Source organism: Manacus candei, unplaced genomic scaffold, assembly GCF_025592945.1.
Source record: "Manacus candei isolate 608988 ecotype Guabito, Panama unplaced genomic scaffold, ASM2559294v1 h1tg000048l, whole genome shotgun sequence".
Taxonomy (NCBI): Eukaryota; Metazoa; Chordata; class Aves; order Passeriformes; family Pipridae; genus Manacus; species Manacus candei.
The window spans coordinates 14,290,869-14,312,153 of NW_026138096.1; the positions used below are offsets into that span (position 1 = coordinate 14,290,869).

Genomic DNA, 21,285 nt, shown 5'->3' on the forward strand with positions numbered 1-21,285 from the left:
AGCTGTGGCTGCCCCTGGATCCCTGGAAGTGTCCAAGGCCAGGTTGGAGCAACCTGGGATAGTGGAAGGTGTCCCTGGAACCATCCTCCAGTTCCTCTGTGCCCAAATTCGAGTCTTCATTTTAATGCAAGAACCCCAAACTTGTATCATCACCAATGGTTTCCTTTCCTTGTGGGAATCCAAGCCTTTGGTTCCTGAGGAGTTGATTGGAAGGTGACAAAGGAGAAGTGGCAAATGGGACACTCTTGTCTGCAAAGGATTAATTTGCTTTTCCATTGTCCAGAGCACCTGCATGGGGAAAAAGCTTGTGGCAGGAGGGAGATGCAGGATGGGATGATACAGAACTGGACAAATTGTGTTTTAATTTGTATTTTCTTTGTAGTTTGGCTGTTTTTAGCCAAGAGTGAAATGCTGGTGTGCTGTTGGACTGGAACCATCCTCCGGTTCCTCAGTGCCCAAATTTGAGCCTTCATTTTAGTGCAAGAACCCCAAACTTGTGTCATCACCAATGGTTTCCTTTCCTTGTGGGAATCCAAGCCTTTGGTTCCTGAGGAGTTGATTGGAAGGTGACAAAGGAGAAGTGGAAATTGAGACAATCTTATCTGCAAAGGATTAACTCCCTTCTCCATTGTCCAGAGCACCTGCATGGAAATAAAAGCTTGTGACAGCAGGGAACTGCCGGAAGAAGGGCTGGGATGATGGAGAATTGGATAAACTGTGGTTTAATTTGTATTTTCTTTCTAGTTTGGCTGTTTTTAGCCAAGAGTGAAATGCTGCTGTGCTGTTGGACTGGAACCATCCTCCGGTTCCTCTGTGCCCAAATTTGAGCCTTCATTTTAGTGCAAGAACCCCAAACTTGTGTCATCACCAATGGTTTCCTTTCCTTGTGGGAATCCAAGCCTTTGGTTCCTGAGGAGTTGATTGGATGGTGACAAAGGATAAGTGGAAAATAGGACAGTCTTGTCTGCAAGGGATTAATTCCCTTTTCCATTGTCCAGAGCCAGTTGGCAGCCCAGTGTCCAGCCAGTTCCATCCTAAACTGATGTTTTCCAGCTGGATGGGATTAAAGCTGTGTTTTCAATTAGTATTTTTCCCGGGGTGCTTTGGAATAATAAAAAGGGATTTACCTGCAGGACTGTCCCTATTAAGGGGCTGCAGCTTTGGGTTCTTTCCCACTCCACAAATCCCCACTGGATTGCAAATCCACGCTGAATTTGCTCAGTTATTCCAAAATCTCCCTTGGCTTTTCTCTGCAGCTCTTTGTGCTGAATATTGTGATTTTTTTTTTTCTCTGAGAGTGTTGAACATCCCTGGGTGTCTGGGACTCATCCAAGTGGCTGAACTGCTGGTGCTGTAGCTCAGGCTTTTTTTTTTTAGGGTTTGTTATCAAATTAATCTCAGTCTTGTAATCCTCTGCAGCCGTTTTTAGGAGCTTTTCCTGGAAGAATTTGGAGAGTTTTTAGGGTTTAGAAGCTTTTCCTGAAAAAAAATCTGGAAAGTTTAGGATTTTTAGAAGGTTTTCCTGACAGAATCTGGAAAGTTTGTAGTTTTCAGAAGCTTTTCCAGAAAGAATCTGGAAATTTTATCTTTTTTAGGAGCTTTTCCTGGAGGAATTTGAAACGTTTAGGATTTTTAGGAGCTTTTCCTGAAAGAATTTGGAAAGTTTATGGGTTTTAGGAAGTTTTCCTGAAAGAATCTGGAAAGTTTATAGTTTTCCATAGTATATTTAGTATTGTAATATAGTTTTTTAAAAAAAAAGTATAATTTTTTTATAGTCTTTCCTTGAAAGAATTTGGAAAGTTTATGGTTTTTAGAAACTTTTTGTGAAAGAATCTGGGAAGTTTATAATTTTTAGGAGCTTTTCTTGAAATAATTTGAAGAGTTTATAGTTTTTAGAAGGTTTTCTTGAAAGAACCTGGAAAGTTTATCTTTTTTAGGAGCTTTTCCTTGAAGAATTTGGAAATTTTATCTTTTTCAGGAGCTTTTCCTGAAAGAATCTGGAAAGTTTATAGGTTTTAGAAGGTTTTCCTGAAAGAATCTGGAAAGTTAATAGTTTTCCATAGTATATTTAGTATTGTAATACAGTAAAAAAAAATAAAAATAAAAATAATAAAAAGTAGTATAATTTTTTTATAGTCTTTCCTTGAAAGAATTTGGGAAGTTTATGAGTTTTAGAAGCTTTTCCTGAAAGAATCTGGAAATTTCATAGTTTTTAGAAGCTTTTCCTGAATGAATCTGGGAAGTTTATAATTTTTAGGAGCTTTTCCTGAAAGAATTTGGAACATTTATAGGTTTTAGAAGGTCTTCTTGAAAGAATCTAAAAGGTTTCTCATTTTTAGGAGCTCTTCCTGAAAGAATCTGGAAATTTTGTCTTTTTTAGGAGCTTTCCCTGGAAGAATTTGGAAGTTGCATAGTTTTCAGAAGCTTTTCCTGAAGGAATCTGGGAAGTTTATAATTTTTAGGAACTTTTCCTGAAGGAATCTGGAAAGTTTATAGTTTTTAGGAGTTTTTCCTGAAAGAATTTGGAAAGTTTATGGTTTTTAGAAGCTTTTCCTGAAGAAGTCTGGAAAGTGTATAGGTTTTAGAAGGTTTTCTTGAAAGAATATGGAAAGTTTACCAGTTTTAGAAGCTTTTCCTGAAGGAATCTGGAAAGTTTATAGATTTTCCATAGTATATTTAGTGTAGTAATACAGTAAAAATTTAATTAAAAAATAATAAAAAATTGTATAATTTTTTTATAGTCTTTCCTTGAAAGAATTTGGAAAGTTTATAGTTTTCCATAGTATATTTAGTATTGTAATACAGTAAAAGAAATAAAAAATAAAAATAATAAAAAGTAGTATAATTTTTTATAGTCTTTCCTTGAAAGAATTTGGAAAGTTTATGGGTTTTAGAAGCTTTTCCTGAAAGAATCTGGAAATTTCATAGTTTTTAGAAGCTTTTCCTGAATGAAACTGGGAAGTTTATAATTTTTAGGAGCTTTTCCTGAAAGAATTTGGAACATTTATAGGTTTTAGAAGGTCTTCTTGAAAAAATCCGAAAAGTTTCTCGGTTTTAGGAGCTTTTCCTGAAGGAATCTGGAAAGTTTATAGTTTTTAGGAGCTTTTCCTGAAAGTATTTGGAAAGTTTATAGTTTTTAGGAGCTTTTTCCTGAAAGAATCTGGAAAGTTTACCAGTTTTAGAAGCTTTTCCTGAAGGAATCTGGGAAGTTTATAGGTTTTAGAAGGTTTTTTTTGAAAGAACCTGGAAAGTTTATAGTTTTTCTATAGTATATTTAGTATTGCAATACAGTAAAAAAAAAAAAAAATAAAAATATTAAAAAATAGTATAATTTTTTTATAGACTTTCCTTGAAAGAATTTGGAAAGTTTATGGGTTTTAGAAGCTTTTCCTGAAAGAATCTGGAAATTTTGTAGTTTTTAGAAGCTTTTCCTGAATGAATCTGGAAAGTTTATGGGTTTTAGAAGCTTTTCCTGAAGAAGTCTGGAAAGTGTATAGGTTTTTAGAAGGTTTTCTTGAAAGAATATGGAAAGTTTACCGGTTTTAGAAGCTTTTCCTGAAGGAATCTGGAAAGTTTATAGATTTTCCATAGTATATTTAGTGTAGTAATACAGTAAAAATTTAATTAAAAAAATAATAAAAAATTGTATGATTTTTTATAGTCTTTCCTTGAAAGAATTTGGAAAGTTTATAGTTTTCCATAGTATATTTAGTATTGCAATATAGTAAAAAAAATAATAAAAATAATAAAAATAGTATAATTTTTTTATAGTCTTTCCTTGAAAGAATTTGGAAAGTTTATAGTTCGAAGAAGCTTTTCCTGAAAGAATTTGGAAATTTTATCTTATTTAGAAGATTTTCCTGAAAGAATTTGGAAATTTTATCTTATTTAGGAGCTTTTCCTGAAGGAATCTGGAAATTTTATCTTTTTTTAGAAGCTTTTCCTGGAAGAACCTGCTTCTCTGCAAGTCCTTCCTCAGACAGCAAGCTGGCTGATTCCTTAAAAATAGCAGGAAAATGGATGGGAATCAGCATCTTCCCCCAGTAATTAGTTTGCTTCGTTAGGGGAGAAAGTGCTGTCGAGTGGTTTGGAGGCTGCCAGGAGATCCCATCTGTTCCAGAGGAGCTGGGATGAAGTGCTGGGTGGATTTGGGAGTGGGAAGGGGGTTCCACAGATTAATTCATGTATTTTCAGTCAGTTTTTCCCCCTCGTTCAGTTCCTTTTCCATTCCAATGGAGCTCCAACCAGCAGGAAAGGAGCAGGGAGATGAGTTGTAAGTCCTGGGGAGGGTTTGGGGAAGGTGCAGGGCAGGCAATGATTTAAAATGAAACATCTTCCAGCTCCAGGGTGACTTTATCTTCATTTTTAGTTTTGCTGTGACTTGATTTTGGGGCTATTTCATGCCAGGAGAGTTCAGTGCAGACCCAAAGGCCGAGGAACTGATGTTTTTTCCAGCTTTTCTTGTTCTGTTGTCACTGTTGGTGACTCACCTCACCCTTCACTTCACACTGACCTGCCCTTACTCCACCACATTTGCTGAGGGCCCAACTTTGGAGATGGGATAAAAGTCACCTTGAGCAGAATCAACCAGGCTGTTGAATCCCAGAATCATTAATGTTGGAAAAGTCCTTTGGGATCATCGAGTCCAACCATCATCCCACCACCACCACCACGTCCATCATCAAACCATGTCCCCAAGTGCCACATCCACGTGGTTTTTGGGCACTTCCAGGGATGGTGAAATCAGTGCCCTGGGCAGCCAATTCCAATGCTTTACAAAATTTTCAGTCTGTTTGTGGTTTTCCCCCTCGTTCAGTTCCTTTTCCATTCCAATGCAGTTCCAACCAGCAGGAAAGGAGCAGGGGGATGAGTTGTAAGTCCTGGGGAGGGTTTGGGGAAGGTGCAGGGCTGGCAATGATTTAAAATGAAACATCTTCCAGCTCCGTGGTGACTTTATCTTCATTTTTAGTTTTGCTGTGACTTGATTTTGGGGCTGTTTGATGCCAGGAGAGTTCAGTGAAGAGCCAAAGGCTGAGGAATGATGTTTTTTCCAGCTTTTCTTGTTCTGTTGTCACTGTTGGTGGTTTTTGGGCACTTCCAGGGATGGTGACTCCACCAGTACCCTGGGCAGCCAATTCCAAGGCTTTACAACCCTTTCCATGAAGGAATTTTCCCTAATATCCGATCTAAACACCCCCTGGCACAACCTGAGGCCGTTTCCTCTGATCCTCTCAAGGTGTGTTGGAGGGGACAAGAGCAGCTCAGGGTTTCTCAAGGACAATAGAAATAAGCTGGAAGTCATGACCCTCAAAAGGATAATATTTGGAGAGGAATGGGATGAAATTCAGGGGGGAAATAATGGAATAATCTTGATCTGCAGGTGGTTGTGCAGCCTTTGAGGGCAGAAAGGCCAGAGTGATTCAACCTGACCTGGCTCGGGGCTCCTTAACTTGCCTTTGGAAAGGCACTTTAATTCCTGGAGTTTGCTGGTTCCAGGAGCTTTTCCAAGCATTAACACCAAGGAATTCCAAGCCTGGCAGCCTGTAGCTGTGTCCTTGTCTTTAGCAAAACCTCTTCCACCCAACAGACTCCCCTCCCAGAGCATCGGGGTGACAAGGGGGACATGTGAGGGAGAAGTGACATCCCACCAACAGAAACACCTCATAAAACCTTCCCCCAGTGAATTATTTCCAGTTTAAAAAAAAAAAAATAGAAAAATCAGGGGGAAAAAAAATATCAGAGAGGAAACTTTTGCTACTGCCATGATATAATAGGGGATGTAAATATTTGGGAGGGAGCTGTCAGGAGACCACCAGAGATATCTGCTCAACCTGCCCTGTATTTAGGGAACATTTGGCTGATAAGTGATTTAAACTGGTTTGAGATTTGAAGGCTAAAAACATTTCCTCAGGTTGGGCCCTGATTTTAGGTGATAAGGAGGAATTTGCTGGAGGGAGAGGGAGGAGCACAAAGCTTCCCACAGGAGAGGGATTTGCTGAGCTCGTTTTTCCCCTCTGAGGAGCATCTCTCTGATTGAAGTCCTAATAACACCAGCAGCTTCTCCCCAGCATTATCAGGGACCTGGGTTTGCATTCCTTTATGCCAAGGAATTATTTTGTGTGTGTTCTGTTTTCAGTCTTCATCCAACTGGGTTTTTTTGGGTTGTTTTTTTTTTTACTTCTTTTACTTTTTTCTGTACAAAACCCAGCCCGAGTGGTCGAAAAGAACCATAAAAATCCTGCCTCTTCACCCATAAAAAATCAATATATATATATATATATTTATTTATTGCCCAGATTTGCTACCCATGGCCTCATCCATCCCATCTTTTCCCCCAGGGAACGGAAAAAGGAAGGATGTGGTGGTGTCCAAAGCTCAAAGCTGTGACATGAGATTTGGTCCTCTCAGGGTGACTGGCCTTAGAAATCCCAAATCCCAAAATCCTTTTCCTTCTCCCAGAGCTGGTGGCTGCTGGAATGAAAATAAAAATAATAAAAATAAAAATAAAAATAAAAATAAAAATAAAAATAAAAATAAAAATAAAAATAAAAATAAAAAGCAGTTGTTAAATGCAGTGGGAGCAACTCAGTGTGAGCTCCCAGCTATTGGAAATTCGGGATGCTCAGATCTCTCTTTTCAATTTCAGACCCTGAACATTCATATGAGGGTTTGAATATGAGTTTTATTTAGTTCCTCACATCCAGTTTTGGGTCCATGTTGTGTTCAATTCATTCCCTCCCCCCCTCCTTGCCTCTGTGTCACTTCCAAGGTAGATACAGGCACAAGGTAAATGTAAATTTTTAATCTAAACTCATTTACTGTGAATTATTGCTGGGATTGCATTCATCTCTATCTTGCAGGACACACATATTACCCTGAGAATATGATTTTTAAAGCTTAATAATCTATTTTTTTTTTTTTTACCCCAGGAAATTGCTTGTAACTTGTTTTTACAAATGTTCACTCAGCTTTTAATGGCACAATTTAAAAACTTGCAAATGGAATTTGACCCTTTTTTTTGTGCAGAGTGAAATCACCTCAACAAAGTGGAATCAAATAATAAGGTTTGAACTGTTTGGGGTAATGTTCCTCTTCTCATCCCCCACCATAAGATTTTTCCCTTAATTTAAATTTCCTTCCTGGAAATTGAAAACCACGGAAGAGTTATTTGATCAAACCACAGCAACATGTTTTTCTTTTTTAAGGGGGGGGAAAAAAAAATAATTCTCTCGAAGTTATTTCTTTTTTTTGGTAATACATTTTGAAAAGCAATGTGCTGGTGGTTGTATCACAAGACCTAAATAAAAGGGCTGCTGTGTTTTGGAAATGACACTGAGTATTTATTGTTCTGGCCATTTAGTTTTATGTGGCACGTTATTAACCTTTCCAATTTGTCAAATAAAAGCAGCGTAAATAGAAATAATGAGACGAAATCAAACTGTTGAGGTTGAGCCATCACACGATTCCACCCGCCTGGGGAAAACATTGGGCTGGGAAATTGTCTCCTGAGGGAAACTGGTGGTGGATTCCACACCTGGATCACCTGGAAAGAGCCCGGACAAATTCCTGGGAAATTCCATTGGTGTAGGAAATGCTGCTGGAGAAGCTGGATTAATTAAATCCCTCAATATGTCTCTTGCTGCTTTTAATGTCTGTCATTGTTTTGAGCTCCGTGCGTGTTAAGTACACATCAAAACTCGGGAGCAACTGGAATTATTTGGCTTTTTAGTGGAATTATTTGGCTTTTTAGTGCTGGATTGGGCCAGTAATTTGTGGGAAACGGCCGAGAACAGCTTTGCTGCCTCAGGGAACCAGGAGCTGTGTCACCACTTAGGAAAACACCATCAACTTCCCATTTCCACCCAGAAAGAGTGGGAATTGTGTCCAGGCTGGCTTTGTTGCTCTTTGTTTGACATTTGCACCGTCCTGGTTTTTGCATTTCTTGGAATTCTTGGGGGTTTTTTTCCCGTCGTTTCCATCGCTCGTGGTTTGGCTGCCGTGGAGGAGCAGGGAAAGGGGAATTGCAGGAGAAGGGTCCAGGTTATTTGTGGGCAGTGGGGGAGGGGGGAATTCTGCCCCTCTGCCCCTGTCTGAGGTGAGACCCCCCTGCAGAGCTGCTCCAGCCCTGGGAACAACAGCACAAGGACGTGGAGCTGCTGCAGAGAGTCCAGAGGAGGCCCCGGAGCTGCTGCCAGGGCTGGAGCCCCTCTGCTCTGGAGCCAGGCTGGGAGAGCTGGGGGGGTTCCCCTGGAGAAGAGAAGGCTCCAGGGAGAGCTGAGAGCCCCTGGCAGGGCCTAAAGGGGCTCCAGGAGAGCTGGAGAGGGACTGGGGACAAGGGAGGGAGGGACAGGACAAGGGGGAATGGCTTTCCAGTGCCAGAGGGCAGGGTTAGATGGGATATTGGGAAGGAATTGTTGGCTGTGAGGGTGTTGAGGCCCTGTCCCAGGTTGGGCAGAGAAGCTGTTTCTGCCCCTGGATCCCTGGAAGGGTCCAAGACTAGATTGGATGGCGCTTGGAGCAACCTGGTCTAGTGGAAGGTGTCCCTGCCCATGGCATGGGAGTGGAATCTTCATGACTTTTAAGATCCCTTCCAACCCAAACCATTCCATGCTTCTGTGATCTTAACATGGGAACTTGCAGGAACTCCCCCAGGTTGGATTTCCTTGCTGTTGGTGCCACCTTGAACATGCCAAGGATGTGGGAGAACCACTCAGGGGGCAGCAGTTGGTGATGAAGGGAATTGAGGAAAGACCAGGCTGGTGTTGAGGTAGAACCTGCCAAGGGTTGAGTCCACCTGGACAGGGAACACCTGGTTGTTCTAAGATTTTTTGGCAGCTTCCCTGCCTGGTTTGAATTGTGTTGTGGCTCTGTTTGCACCTCCCACGTGCTGCTGAGCTCTGATGGGACACAAAGCCCTCTCCATCCGACGTGTTGGGTGCCAAAGGTTGATGGCCCAGCATGGAATGGTCGATAGCTGGCGGCTCCAACAGCTCCTGGGACAGGGAAGGGCAGGGATTAAGGGAATTGGTGCTTTCTCTGCTTCTCTGCAGGTGATTTGTGTGCTCATCCCCCTCACCCCGTGTCCTGCTGCCCCCACAAATTCAGGGGCTGATCCAGAGGGGTAGGTTGACTGGGGCTTGGAGCAACCTGGGCTAGTGGAAGGTGTCCCTGCCCATGGCAGAGAGGTGGAACTGGATGATCTCTAAGGTCCCTTCCAACCCAAACCATTCCGTGAATCTGTGATCAGCTGCATGAAATGGTCACTCCAGTGCAGTCACAATATTTGAGGACAAGAAGAACCTCAGGGCAGGGGCCTGGTGGCTCCATCAGTTGTCTCTCCATGGCCACTGACCGTGGTCTTTGTCCCCTCTGTGTCCCCTCCAGAGCTGTGACCCCTCTGTTCAGGCACCTCTCAAAACAGCTCCTCTTGTGCTGAGTGTCAGAGGGATGCACCTTATTTGCATAAATTTGAATAATGTCAGCTTTATTGTGCCAGTAAGCCTTCAATAAAAAGGGAATCACTTCAATAATTCAACAGTGGCTTTATCAAAACACTCCAGGTGGAAGTCGCTGGCAGGGGCAGGTTTGAAGCATCTGATGAAAGGTGTCAAAAAGTTTGGAGATCGCCCTATTTTTTATATAGTTTTTATAAATTTGCCATTCAAAGCCACCTCTCAGATTGAATCCCAAGCATTTTGATCTCTACTTTTTAACAAGTCCACTGAAAACCTTGTTGCAGGAGAACAGCTTGGATCTGCAAAAAGAGGGAAGGGCTGGAGCTGTGCCAGGGCAGGCTCAGGTTGGATCTCAGGCAAAGGTTCTTCCCCCAGAGGCTGGTTGGGCACTGCCCAGGCTCCCCAGGGCAGTGGGCACAGCCCCAAGGCTGCCAGAGCTCCAGGAGGGTTTGGATGTGGTGGGATTGTTGGGTGTCTGTGCAGGGTCAGGAGTTGGATTGGATGATCCTTGTGGGTCCCTCCAGCTCAGGATATTCCGTGATTCTGTGTCAAGAGCACTCAGGGCTGGGGAAGGAAGGGACACCTGAGCTCTTCTGAGGTCTGCCCACCAAAATTCCACTTGATGAAGCCACCCAGCCTCTCCTCAACCCCTCTGTGCCGTGGTGGCACCTCCAGAAGTCCCATCCAGACACAGCAGGGGCAGGACCAGGATTGTGAGATCCACAATCCAGAGCACCCCGAAACCCCGCGGGATTCCCTCCCTGTGTGAGTGAGGACTGCAGGCCCCAGTCCCCAGGCTCCTCTGTCCAACAGAGGGCACAGCTTGCCCTTCACTCCCAGCTGACCTCCTCCTTGCATCCGATTCCTCATTCCTGTCACTCCTGCGTGAGTCATTCCAGAGTCATTCCAGCGGCTGCGCTTTGTCTCCCGGCCGGGCGAGCACAGCTCGGAGATGAGATGCACAAATGAGTCACAGTTCAAAAAGCAGGTGCCTGAACTGTCAAAAATAAATGTACAGGATTTGATTCTTCAGGCTGCTTTTTGTTGTCATGCTTTGTTATCTCTGGAAAAGCCTGGATTTGATGGAAAATAGGGCTGGTTTTCCCCCCCCCTCCCTTTTCAGTTTTAAGATCGAGATCAGCTGCAGCAAAACGATGCTGGGCTTAATTCCCTCCAAATTAGTTTGCAGCTGCCTGACAGGTTTTGGGTGCATCATAATCCTTGCTGTGGTTGAGAGAAAAAAAATTCCCTGTGCAAGAATATTAACAATTTTTTTTTACTAACCCTCAGCTGTTTTGGGAATGTTCAGCCTGGAAAAGAAGAGGCTCTGGGGTGACCTAATTGTGGCTTTCCAGGACCTGAAGGAGCTGACAAGAAAGAGGGAGGGAGACTATTTACAGGGGATGGAGGGACAGGAAAAGGGGGAATGGCTTCCCACTGCCAGAGGGCAGGGATGGGTGGGATATTGGGAAGGAATTCCTGGCTGTGAGGGTGGGGAGGCCCTGGCTCAGGTTGGACAGAGAAGCTGTGGCTGCCCCTGGATCCCTGGAAGTGTCCAAGGCCAGGTTGGAGCAACCTGGGCTAGTGGAGGAGGCAGTGCTTGTGTTCAGACAAGGAATTCAAGGTGTTGCTCAATCAGCTGAGCCCAAAGAAGGCCGAGATGTAGAGCTGGGGAAAGGCCAGGGAGAGGGTTAAGGCACAGAGGAATGTCAGAGGGATGAATAAATTGAGGTGGGAAGGATTGGAGGTTAAAAGAAAGTTTCTGGTGGCAGAGCCTTGAGATCCAGGAGCAGGGAACCTCTGGAAAGGTCTCCCAGAGGTGGGAGCACAGGCTGAAGGTGTGACTGCTTTTAAAGCTGAGGCTTGGCCTTTTCTGTGCCTGCATTAGTGAAGGGCTGGATTTGGTGACTGTGGGATGGATTTTCCAGCCTCCTGTTTCTGTGAGTTGGCTGGAGGATGAGGAGTGTGATACTGAGCATCCTCAGGGGTTGGAAAGGACTTCAAAGGTCTTCTCATTCCAGTCTTCCACTTTGTTGCTCCAACCTGGCCTTGGACATTTCTAGGGATCCAGGGACAGCCACAGCTTCTCTGGCCAACCTGGGACAGGGCCTCACCCTCACAGACAATAGTTCCTTCCCAATATCCCATCTAGCCCTGCCCTCTGGCACTGGGAAGCCATTCCCTGTGTCCTGTCCCTCCATGCCTTGTCCCCAGTCCCTCTCCAGCTCTCCTGGAGCCCCTTCAGGCCCTGCCAGGGGCTCTCAGCTCTCCCTGGAGCCTTCTCTTCCCCAGGGGAACCCCCCCCAGCTCTCCCAGCCTGGCTCCAGAGCAGAGGGGCTCCAGCCCTTGGAGCATCTCTGTGGCCATTAATCCATTAGGAGTCAAACCCAAATGCATTTAAAAGCATTAGAAAGGACAATCTCTTCCTTTTCACTTGCTCCTTCATCCTTCTCTTCCCCCCATCACTTCCCTGGCCTGGTCTTTGCTTCCCACCCTGCTCAGCACCGAGGGTGAGGTGAGAGCCCCAAGCAGGACCCTCCAACCTCTGGAATTCAGCAGATCTCTTTTATCAGCAGTGAGACCCTTGACTCTGCCCAGCAGAAAATCCACTTTGTGCTCGGTTCCTGCTCCCAGACACCCGTGGGCTGCATCCCTGCAGTTCCTTCTCCGAGCTCTCTCCATTCCCTCCGCTAATTACGGGACCCAGCACCAGGATGTGCTTGGGAGGGGGGGGAAAGAAGCTTCATCCTGAGTTTATTCCTTCACTGGGGGTGGGGAGGTGAAGAAATCTGCTGTCACAGCCCAGGCAGAAGCAGCAGCTGCCATCCTGCAGCCCCGTGGAACACGTGTTTATCTGCCTCGCACAGAGCAGTGAAATCCCGCCGCAATCATGGCAGGGAACGGGAGATATGGGAACAGCTCTAAGTTTCATTTTGCTGGCTGTCGTCTCCCTTTGTCTTTTTTATTGAGCAGCAGTAATTTAACAGCGTTGTTTGACTCCTGTTCAGGCTCCTTCAGTGCCTTGTGCTGTATTGAGTTTCTGCTGAACGTTCAAGTGCAGCGCTGCAGTTTGATGCCTGATGGAAAAAGCAATAATTATTTCATTAATACCAGGGTAGAACTTGTCCAAGCTGAACAAGAAAGCAGAAAGCACCGAGTGTGTCATGTAAAATAATGTTTCTCAGCTTTGTTTTTGCTTTGTTGTGGAACAAAAGCACTCATTCTTTTGTACCTGTACTCATTGTGTACTCTTGCAACCTCCTCTTTTTGGAGAAGAGACCTCCTTTGGGTTGGAAGGGACCTGAAAATCATCCAGTTCCAACCCCCTGCCATGGGCAGGGACACCTTCCACTAGCCCAGGTTGCTCCAACCTGGCCTTGGACACTTCCAGGGATCCAGGGGCAGCCACAGCTTCTCTGGGAAACCTGTGCCAGGGCCTCCCCACCCTCACAGCCAGCAATTCCTTCCCAATATCCCATCTAACCCTGGCAGTGGGAAGCCATTCCCTGTGTCCTGTCCCTCCATCCCTTATCCACAGTCCCTGTACAGCTCTGTTGGAGTTACCAATTCACACTTTACCTGAAAACTTTATTTCATGACCATATTTGCAATATAAGTGTGAAATACTCTTATTCTAAGTAAAGAGGCTCCAGTAAAGCATGTTAAAGAGTCCTCCATCTTAGGCCACTGGAACTGGATCCAGAGCCAGGATCATGGGATCCTCTGCTCTGTTGAATCCTCTGCTTTTCTGTTTCAAAAAGTACAATCCCATGGAATTCCTAAAGCTCTTCCAGCTCTCAGAGCAACCAGGAGGCTGAGAACACAGTCCAGAGGGGTCTAGAAGGCCACTGGAGAATGAACATGAACCCTCCAGAAAGAACAGAACCAAAAGACAGAATTGAGGGAACACAAAGCAAACAACTGAGAGAGTGGTTTGGGGGAATCACATCACAGAGTCATGGAATGGTTTGGGGTGGAAGGGACCTTAATGCCCACCCAGTTCCAACACCTTCCACTCTCCCAGGTTGCTCAGAGTCTCATCCAACCTGGCCTTGGACGCTTCTTTTTGTTTTTGGGGGAATGTTCTTCCCTGTGTTCATGCACAGAGCATTGTGGGGGTGAAACCTGGAGTTAAACTCTGGAAAGAGAAGTCAAACCTGGTCCCCGTGGTCGGATGTGCTGATGCTGTGGGTGCTCTGCCGGTGGGTTCAAAGGAAAAGCAAACCCAGCCCTGGTGTTTAACATGAGCTGCTCCTCTGTGATTGAATTTAGGGAGCAATACCAGCCCTGTGTAGTGCTTGGCTCTGTAACAGCCTGATTTTTATGAAGTGCCGGCGTTTCTTTGCGAGGGCTCGGGTTTGATTGTTGCTGACACCAGGTTTTAGCTTTGCTGGCTCTGTGCTGGAAACCTGCCAGGCACAGCGACGTGGTTCATGCCCTGGAGCTTGCAGGAGCTGGGCAAGCCAAGGCTGGGGGAGGAGGGAGGGCGGAACAGGCTGTGTGACAGTTGTTTTGTCCCCTTTCCCCCCCCTGCAGACGGTACCAAAGCCCATCGCGCTGGAGCCCTGCTTTGGGAACAAAGCGGCCGTTCTCTCCGTCTTCGTGAGGTTGCCTCGAGGACTTGGGGGAATTCCACCACCAGGACAGTCAGGTGAGGGTTATCCTTGTCTCTCATGGCTTGGTATTAACTCCATACTCCTTCCCCAGCCTTACAGATTCACCTTTCCTGATCCCACAGAGCTGCTGCTCCCACACCCCGGGGTGTTTTAGGCTCCCTGGGTTGGGCCCTGGTGGCTTCTGAGCTGAGCTTTGAGGCAATTCCTTGGGTCAGGTGGTGGATGAACATTTGATATTTGGATTATACTTTAATTAATGCCTGGGGGAAAAGGGCCATCTAGTACAGACAGCTTAGCAGTAGTTCCTTACGAAAAGTAACTTGTCACCGGCCTGTTCCACTTCATTCCCAGCTCCATTTGTAGGGAGACGTCAAGTCATAGAATCATGGGATGGTTTGGGTTGAAAGGGACCTTAAAGCTCGTCTTGTTCCACCCCCCTGCCATGAGCAGGGACACTTTCCACTAGACCAGGTTACTCAAAGCCCCATCCCTGGAAGTGTCCAAGACCAGGCTGGAAAAGGCTTGGAGCGACCTGGGCTGGTGGAAGGTGTCCCTGCCCATGGCAGGGAGTGGAACTGGGTGGTCTTTGAGGTCCCTTCCAACCCAAGCCATTCCATGATTCCCTGCCCTGCCCTGAGGAGGTTGCAGAGATGATGGATCCCTGGGAAGTGCAATGGAACCTCTATGCCCACGTTCTTTCAGGTTTATTGTCGCCCATCTACTGATGCAGAAACACCTTCAATACTAAGGGTTCACCCTTCAACATTAAGACTTTCACACCCATTAATCCCCACACTTCCTGCAGCTTTTCCTGCTCAACTTGCTCCCTGTTTCACCTTATTCCAGAACGTTGCCTGGAGTTTAATCTCTTCAGCCCAAACACTCTTCAGCTCTGCTCAGAAAATTCCACGTATTTTGTGGCCTGGAGGCTTCTCCTCAGCCATGGCTGTGGGATTTGCTGCTGTGACCATTTTGTTCCCTGACTCTTTGCTCTGCTGTCCCCCAGGTCTCGCCGTGGCCAGTGCTCTGGTGGACATTTCACAACAGATGCCAATTGCCTACAAAGAGAAATCGGGCGCCGTCCGAAATCGGAAACAGCAGCCCCCTGCACAGCCAGGAACCTGTATTTGATGCATGGACATCACAAACTCTCTAGGGTTTTAAACAAAATGGAAAAGGAATACCGAGGAGGAGGAGGAGAAGGTGGAGGAGGAGGAGGAGGAAGATTTCCAAGTTGTGTCCCAAGAGACTCGAAGCACTCGGAAAAAAAAACACAAACAAAACAAAAACGAAACCACACCTTCCTTGATCCCGACTTTTTTCTCTCTCATCTCCGTGCTCTAGTTGGCTTTATTTGACAACTGCTCCACTTAAGTTTTACTGACAACGTGGCTTCAGGTTGCTCCTTTTTTTTTTTTTTGTTTTCCTTCGAGTTCTAAGTAAAATAATTTTATTGCAGGGGGTCGGTGCCGCCGGTCCCTGCTGGGTGTAAATAGAACAGTAGTCCAATATGAATGACACTCAGGTTTCTACATGGAAAGTGCTTTGTAGTTCATGTATTTATCAAACTGTACAAAAGAGAAAAAAAAAAAAAAGATCCAGTGTTTACAGGTGTCAGCTCTCAACACATAAACACTACTATTAATCTTCAAAGCATCTCCTCATCCTTTGTTTTCATTTAGTGTTTAATTCCTCCCTTCATTACTCGTTTTCAGTGGAACTCTCTTCCAGGCACAGCCTTTTTTGTTTGTTTGTTTGTTTGTTTATTTGTTTGATTTTTTTCAAGTCATCACGGTCCAGGAATGCAAAAGCTGGGATGGTTTGAAGGTTGATGTCGCTCAGAACCGCGTGAAATAACTGGAAAAAGTCGGATGTTGCTTTGGAAGGACTCGGTGTTTACACGGTCTTAACCTGCTTGGAGTCCACCACACACAAGTGCCTAGACTTGAACAGATCTAGGGAGTGAGGAGACTGCTCCACATGCTTTTGAACACCATTAAATTCCTTTGAAATATCTGTACACTCAACATGCAGAGTTGCCCGAGGCAACCTGTGTTCTCTATCCCAGGAAAATGGCATTTTCCTGGCTGACCAGCCGCTCACCCTGGTGGAAATACCTGGAGGGCAAGTAGAGTTTCGGCGTCTCACGAGCAAACTCCTGGTTCCACCAGCGTTTTCCCAGCAGCAGTTTGTGTTCCAGGTCAGGTCCATCAGATTCCTCCTGATTTTGGCCTCTTTCCTCCTCCTCCTCCTCCCCTTTCCCTCCTCCCTGGATGAGAGCTGAGCCGGGAGCCGTCGCTCCTTGGTGGTTACAGGGTTTGCTCCACCTCCTGCAGGGGGTAAAAACCAACCCTCCACATCCCAGAGCACTGAAGGATGAATTAAAAAAAAGAACTTTAAACGAAAACCAAACAGAGCAGCTTGGTTTGGCCACAGGTTTTTGAGACCTGCTGGTGTTTGAGCCCTGGTGGATGTCGAAGAAGTGGCTGGTTGGGGAAAGGGTTTTGCAAACAGCAGAGAGAAGGTTTGGCTTTTTTTGGGGGGACATCAAACCATCTGAACTGCTCTGGTGAGTCAGGGTTGTGTTTGGAGGCTCAAGGCTGGGCTTGATGAGTTGAGGTTGTGTTTGGAGGCTCAAGGTTGGGCTCAGGGTTGGGCTTAACCCTTCTGCCTGTGCGTGGTGGTGGTGCCCAGTGTTTCCTTGGAGCCTGGAATGTGGCACAGCCAGGGCCTCAGGACGTGGTGGTGTTTTGGAGCTGGTGGGAAGGTCTTAGTGAAGGTGCCAAACTGTGTAATTATGGCTCAGGCAAAGTAATTTTGGGTCTGGTCACTGGACTGTGTGGAGAACATCTAATATTTATTAAACACCCGAGAATTGCTCTTGGATCTTCTGGTCAGGTGGTACTTTCCAAACTGAAACCCAAAGCACTGCATCTTTTTTTTTAATGCACATTTTGGTGATCAGTCACATCAACCACTCATTTTTTGGGCTGTTTTCCTTTTTTTTTCTAGCCATGTATTCTGAAGAGGCTTTTCAGAGCGTGGCAGCGTCACAGCAAAGATGTGGAGTTGCTGGCAGAGGTGATGGGAACAGCCTGGTTGGTGGTCTGGGGGACCCTGGTGGGTGATAATTTCGAATTAATGTGTCATTTAACAAGTGCAGTGGGACTGCAAAAGGGTGTTGGGGCTGGAGAAAAACATTAGGGAAAAAAAGTGCATTTTATGTATAAGTATATATAAATATATATAAATGCATCTGTTTCTAAACCAGAAGTTTAAATGCCCTCTGGGAAAAAGGAATTCTGGGTGGAAAAGGGGTGAGTTTTGTGTTTTAGGATGAAGGGATTTAGGTAGTTTCAAGTTTTACCTGATGCACAGATTACCTCAGACAGATTCATCTCCTTCCTAACTTGCTCTGTGATAGGACTGACCTGAACTGGAGAAATAAGACTGGACTAAAATCCCCCCCTGTTATTCCATGTTTTCAGCCACGATGCTCATCCTTATGTTTGGAAATGTCTTCTTCTTGCTCTTGCAACCCTTTTTTTTTTTGGGAGGAAAACTGCCACCTCACGTGGAGAAAACCCTTAGGCTTGAGTCTCCCTAGTCAGGACAGAGCTTAAGGAGGGGCTTAAATTTCTTGCTGAGATTATTCCTGAGCAGAAACAGCTCCAAGAACTGGAGGCCCTGGAGGGGTGATAGATTTTTTTTTTTTTTTACATTCATAAAAAGACATAAATATTGATTTTCTGGGAGGGAGGGTTTCCCACCCCTGGAGAGATGGATTGTCAGGTCTCCAAAGCCACGAAATGAGGTGTCAAGATTTTGGGCAAAAAGAGCCAAAATGGTCAAAGTTTTGAGGTTTAGCAGCACAAAAAAAAAAAAAAAATCACTAGAGGGACAAGAGTTAGTGATATAAATAGCAGGGTTGTTTGTATAAATAAAAGCTCCTTTAGGATGTAGCTCTGCTCTGCATCTGGTCTCCAAACCCATGAGGGACAAGAGAACTCATACAAGAGCTCTGCTGCAGTTTCATCCCAACTTGAAGGTAAAACAGGGAAAAAAGTGGGAAGGAATGGGAATTTCTGGTGGTTTATCATCAGGCCAATATCAACAGTGAAGGATTTATGGGAATATTTCCTTTGGAAGTGAAGTGGGGAGGGGAAAGAACAACCTGATTTCCTGGGAGAATATGTAAATAAATGACAAACAACACCTGGATTTTGCACTTGGACATAAAATCTCCAGCAACTTGCAGGACGTGGAGGGATTTAAAATGTGCATAAACCAGAAAAAAACCCCATTGAATGTATTTTGGATGCTTTTTAAGTGCTGTCTGAGTTTTGTCTTAATAACTCCTTCGGCTGATCAGCGTTAGGTGACTTTCCAGAGCTTGAAACATCAGATTATATCTCGTGGTGTCTCGCCAAGCAGGGAGGCATAACTTGATTTTTTGTGTTCAAATGCGTTTCACTTCAGTGTAGAAGCCAAGGGAAAGAACAGCTTTTCCCATTGAAAAAAGGAGGGAAAACCCAACACTTGGGAGACAAGGAATAAACGTCCTTAAATTTAGTCACCACGTGGAGGATTAAGGCAGCAGTTGAAGCCTCTGTTATTAAGATTGTGGCAGTGATTCCCATCCAAAAATCACTATTTTCCATCCAAAATCACTGTGTTCAGGTGTTTAGAACCGGCTGAAATTCAGCATTTGATGTCTCAGCCCTCAGAACTTTTCAATTCTTTGAGAGGAGCTTTTTTTAAAAAAAAAAAAAAAAAAGAATAATAAAAGCTCAGAAGTGTTTTAGCCCCTTTATTCTGCTGGATCTCCAAATAACAAAAAAACCGTACTTGTTTTTCTTTTTAATTCCCCGTTTTCCCCCATTTTCCAGGTTTTAACCTGGAATTTTCTCTGGGCTGACCCCACCAGGCTCTGGGTGGATATTTTGGGTACAAGAAGGTTTGTGAGGCACAACTTTGGAGTTGTTGTCACTCTCCCTGGGCTTAAAAAGTGCTGGGTTGAAGTTGCCAAAATAAAGCTGTTGAACAGAAATCATGGCATGGAGTGTCCCAAAATTCAGTGGGACGGTGCCATTAACACGTCGCAGCTCCTTTGGCTGCTTCCTTAGGGATAGTTTAAGTCCCAAATATTGCTCAGAAACATCATTTCTCCGTGGTGAATATTCCCAAAGTGCAGGGTCAGCGGGATCATGGAATGGTTTTCAATGGAAGCTCAGCTTGTCCCGCCCTAAATAAGCTGAATTTTGGGGCTGAAACCGAATTTAGGCTTTTCCCACGACCTGCTGGAATTCCAGGGCCGCAGAGCCGAGGCCGACTCTCCATCCAGGTGTTTTCCAGCTGCTTTGCCTTTCCCACAAGCCCCTGAGTTAGGGCATCAGCTGCAGCCCAGGAGCCTTTTCCCTGGAAACAGGGGGCCTCACTGGTGAGGCAGCAAAGAGTGGACTCTGCATTCCCGGAGCGACTCCCAACCTCATCCACCCGCTCCCAGCCAGCAGTGGATGCCTCTGCTTCTCCCATTCCATCCATTTGGGAATGCCACAGGGAAGGGGAGGGCTGAGCTACAGGAGCAGGTGGGAGAGGGAATTGTGAGGGGTTTATTGGGAAGATCCTCAGGAGCTGCAGGAAGAAGGGGGAGGTGTCTCTGTCTTATTTTTGGGCGCGTTCTTGGCAATTTTTGGTCGAATTCCCGCTTTTCCCGTCGGGAGCTGCTGAAACGAGCTGGGTTTGCCACGCCAGGACTACGACAATGTGTGTATGTGCTGGTTTTTTGCTGCATCAGGGCAGGTTTTATTCAGTTTATTCCCTTTGTTCCCACACTACCCCCCCGGGCCGTTTGTGTGCATCTTCCAGGTACCACAATTCCTTGGCCATTCCCTCTCTCTGTCACTGATTCCACAAACCCTCATCAAGGAGAAAGAAGGAAAAAAAACCCCAACAAATAAATAAAAAGTCACAGTTGTGGAGGAGCATTAACATACGTCAGTCCATTTTTTTTACAAAAAATTAAAAAAAAAAAAAAGAGAAAAAAAGAGAAAATAAAAATAAGAGTTTTATATTACTCTGAAATTTGTGCACAATAAATGTTCTTTCAGATCCTCGAATTAATTGCATTCTGGATTTTCTTTTTTTTTTTCCCCCCCTCTTTGTCCTGTAATTATTTACGATTCTTCTGTGTGTTCAGACTCGGGCTTAGTTTGTTAATATGTATAATTTAGCATTTCTTGCATTCATATGTAAATAGGAGCAAGTATTGTAAACTATTTCATTGCTGGGGTCGTGGGTGTTATACATACACACATTTAGGACTGCAGTTTTTTGGTATAATTTTTTTGTATTGTAAAATAACAGCTAATTTAAAAGCCGGAACGAGGAAAATCTTGGGAGGTCTGTGCATTTTAAATACAAATGTGAAGTACCTGTATATAAATAAAAGTAAATAATGCAAAATCTTTCCTCTGAAATAAAAAGTAGATGATCTGGTTAATTTTTTTTTTTTGTTTCTTTTTTTTTATTTGGTTTTGTTTATTTGTTTTAATTGGTTTGTGTTTATTTAAAGGCTCCTGGGTGGGGTGAAAGGTGAGTTTCTTCCAGGGTGGATCTCGAGGGGTTCCTGCCACATCCATGGAATTTGGGAGGAGGAAGGAGGGACGTGTCTCCCATCACTTTAAATAATTAAAATAGTTCAATCTGTAGATTTTAAAGGTAGAGACAGTAATTTAACAGTTTCCATTTAAATATATATATTTATAATATTTATATATATATATATTTAGTAGCCCATCACCTTGACATGAACCCAATTTTTCCACTAAACTTCATTTGAATCCCTGTGCCAGGGCCGACAATTCCCTCCCTCAGCTCATTTTGGACAGCAGGATAAAACACAGGGATGGTGGGCTGTCTCATCCCTGCTCTGGTTTGCGTTGGAGCAAAGAAAAGAGGTAGGAAAGGAAAGGGAAGGGAAGGAAAAAGGAAAAGGGAAGGAAAGGAGAAGAGAAGGGAGAGGAGAAGGGAAGGAGAAGGAAAGGAAAGGAGAAAGAAGGGAAGGTTTGGGAAGGAAAGAAAGGAAAGGAAAGGAAAGGAAAGGAAAGGAAAGGAAAGGAAAGGAAAGGAAAGGAAAGGAAAGGAAAGGAAAGGAAAGGAAAGGAAAGGAAAGGAAAGGAAAGGAAAGGAAAGGAAAGGAAAGGAAAGGAAAG

At 44.6% G+C, this 21,285-nt stretch overlaps 1 protein-coding gene across 2 annotated transcripts in view; it reads left to right on the plus strand.

Annotated features, from left to right (window-relative positions):
• The window catches only part of ATRN (attractin), a 165,046-nt gene extending 144,473 nt beyond the window's left edge, over nucleotides 1-20,573 (plus strand). Inside the window, exons 28-30 of one of the 2 annotated variants that reach the window (XR_007906419.1) lie at nucleotides 13,992-14,106; nucleotides 15,078-16,650; nucleotides 16,691-20,573. Coding sequence is in view for 1 of the 2 variants with exons in the window: in XM_051798158.1 (XP_051654118.1) it covers nucleotides 13,992-14,106; nucleotides 15,078-15,202 (240 nt within the window). In the remaining variant the exon portion in view is untranslated. Of the gene's footprint in view, nucleotides 1-13,991; nucleotides 14,107-15,077 lie in introns of both variants that reach the window. The other variant, XM_051798158.1, reaches the window with a different exon arrangement.
• The last annotated feature ends 712 nt before the right edge of the window (nucleotides 20,574-21,285 follow it).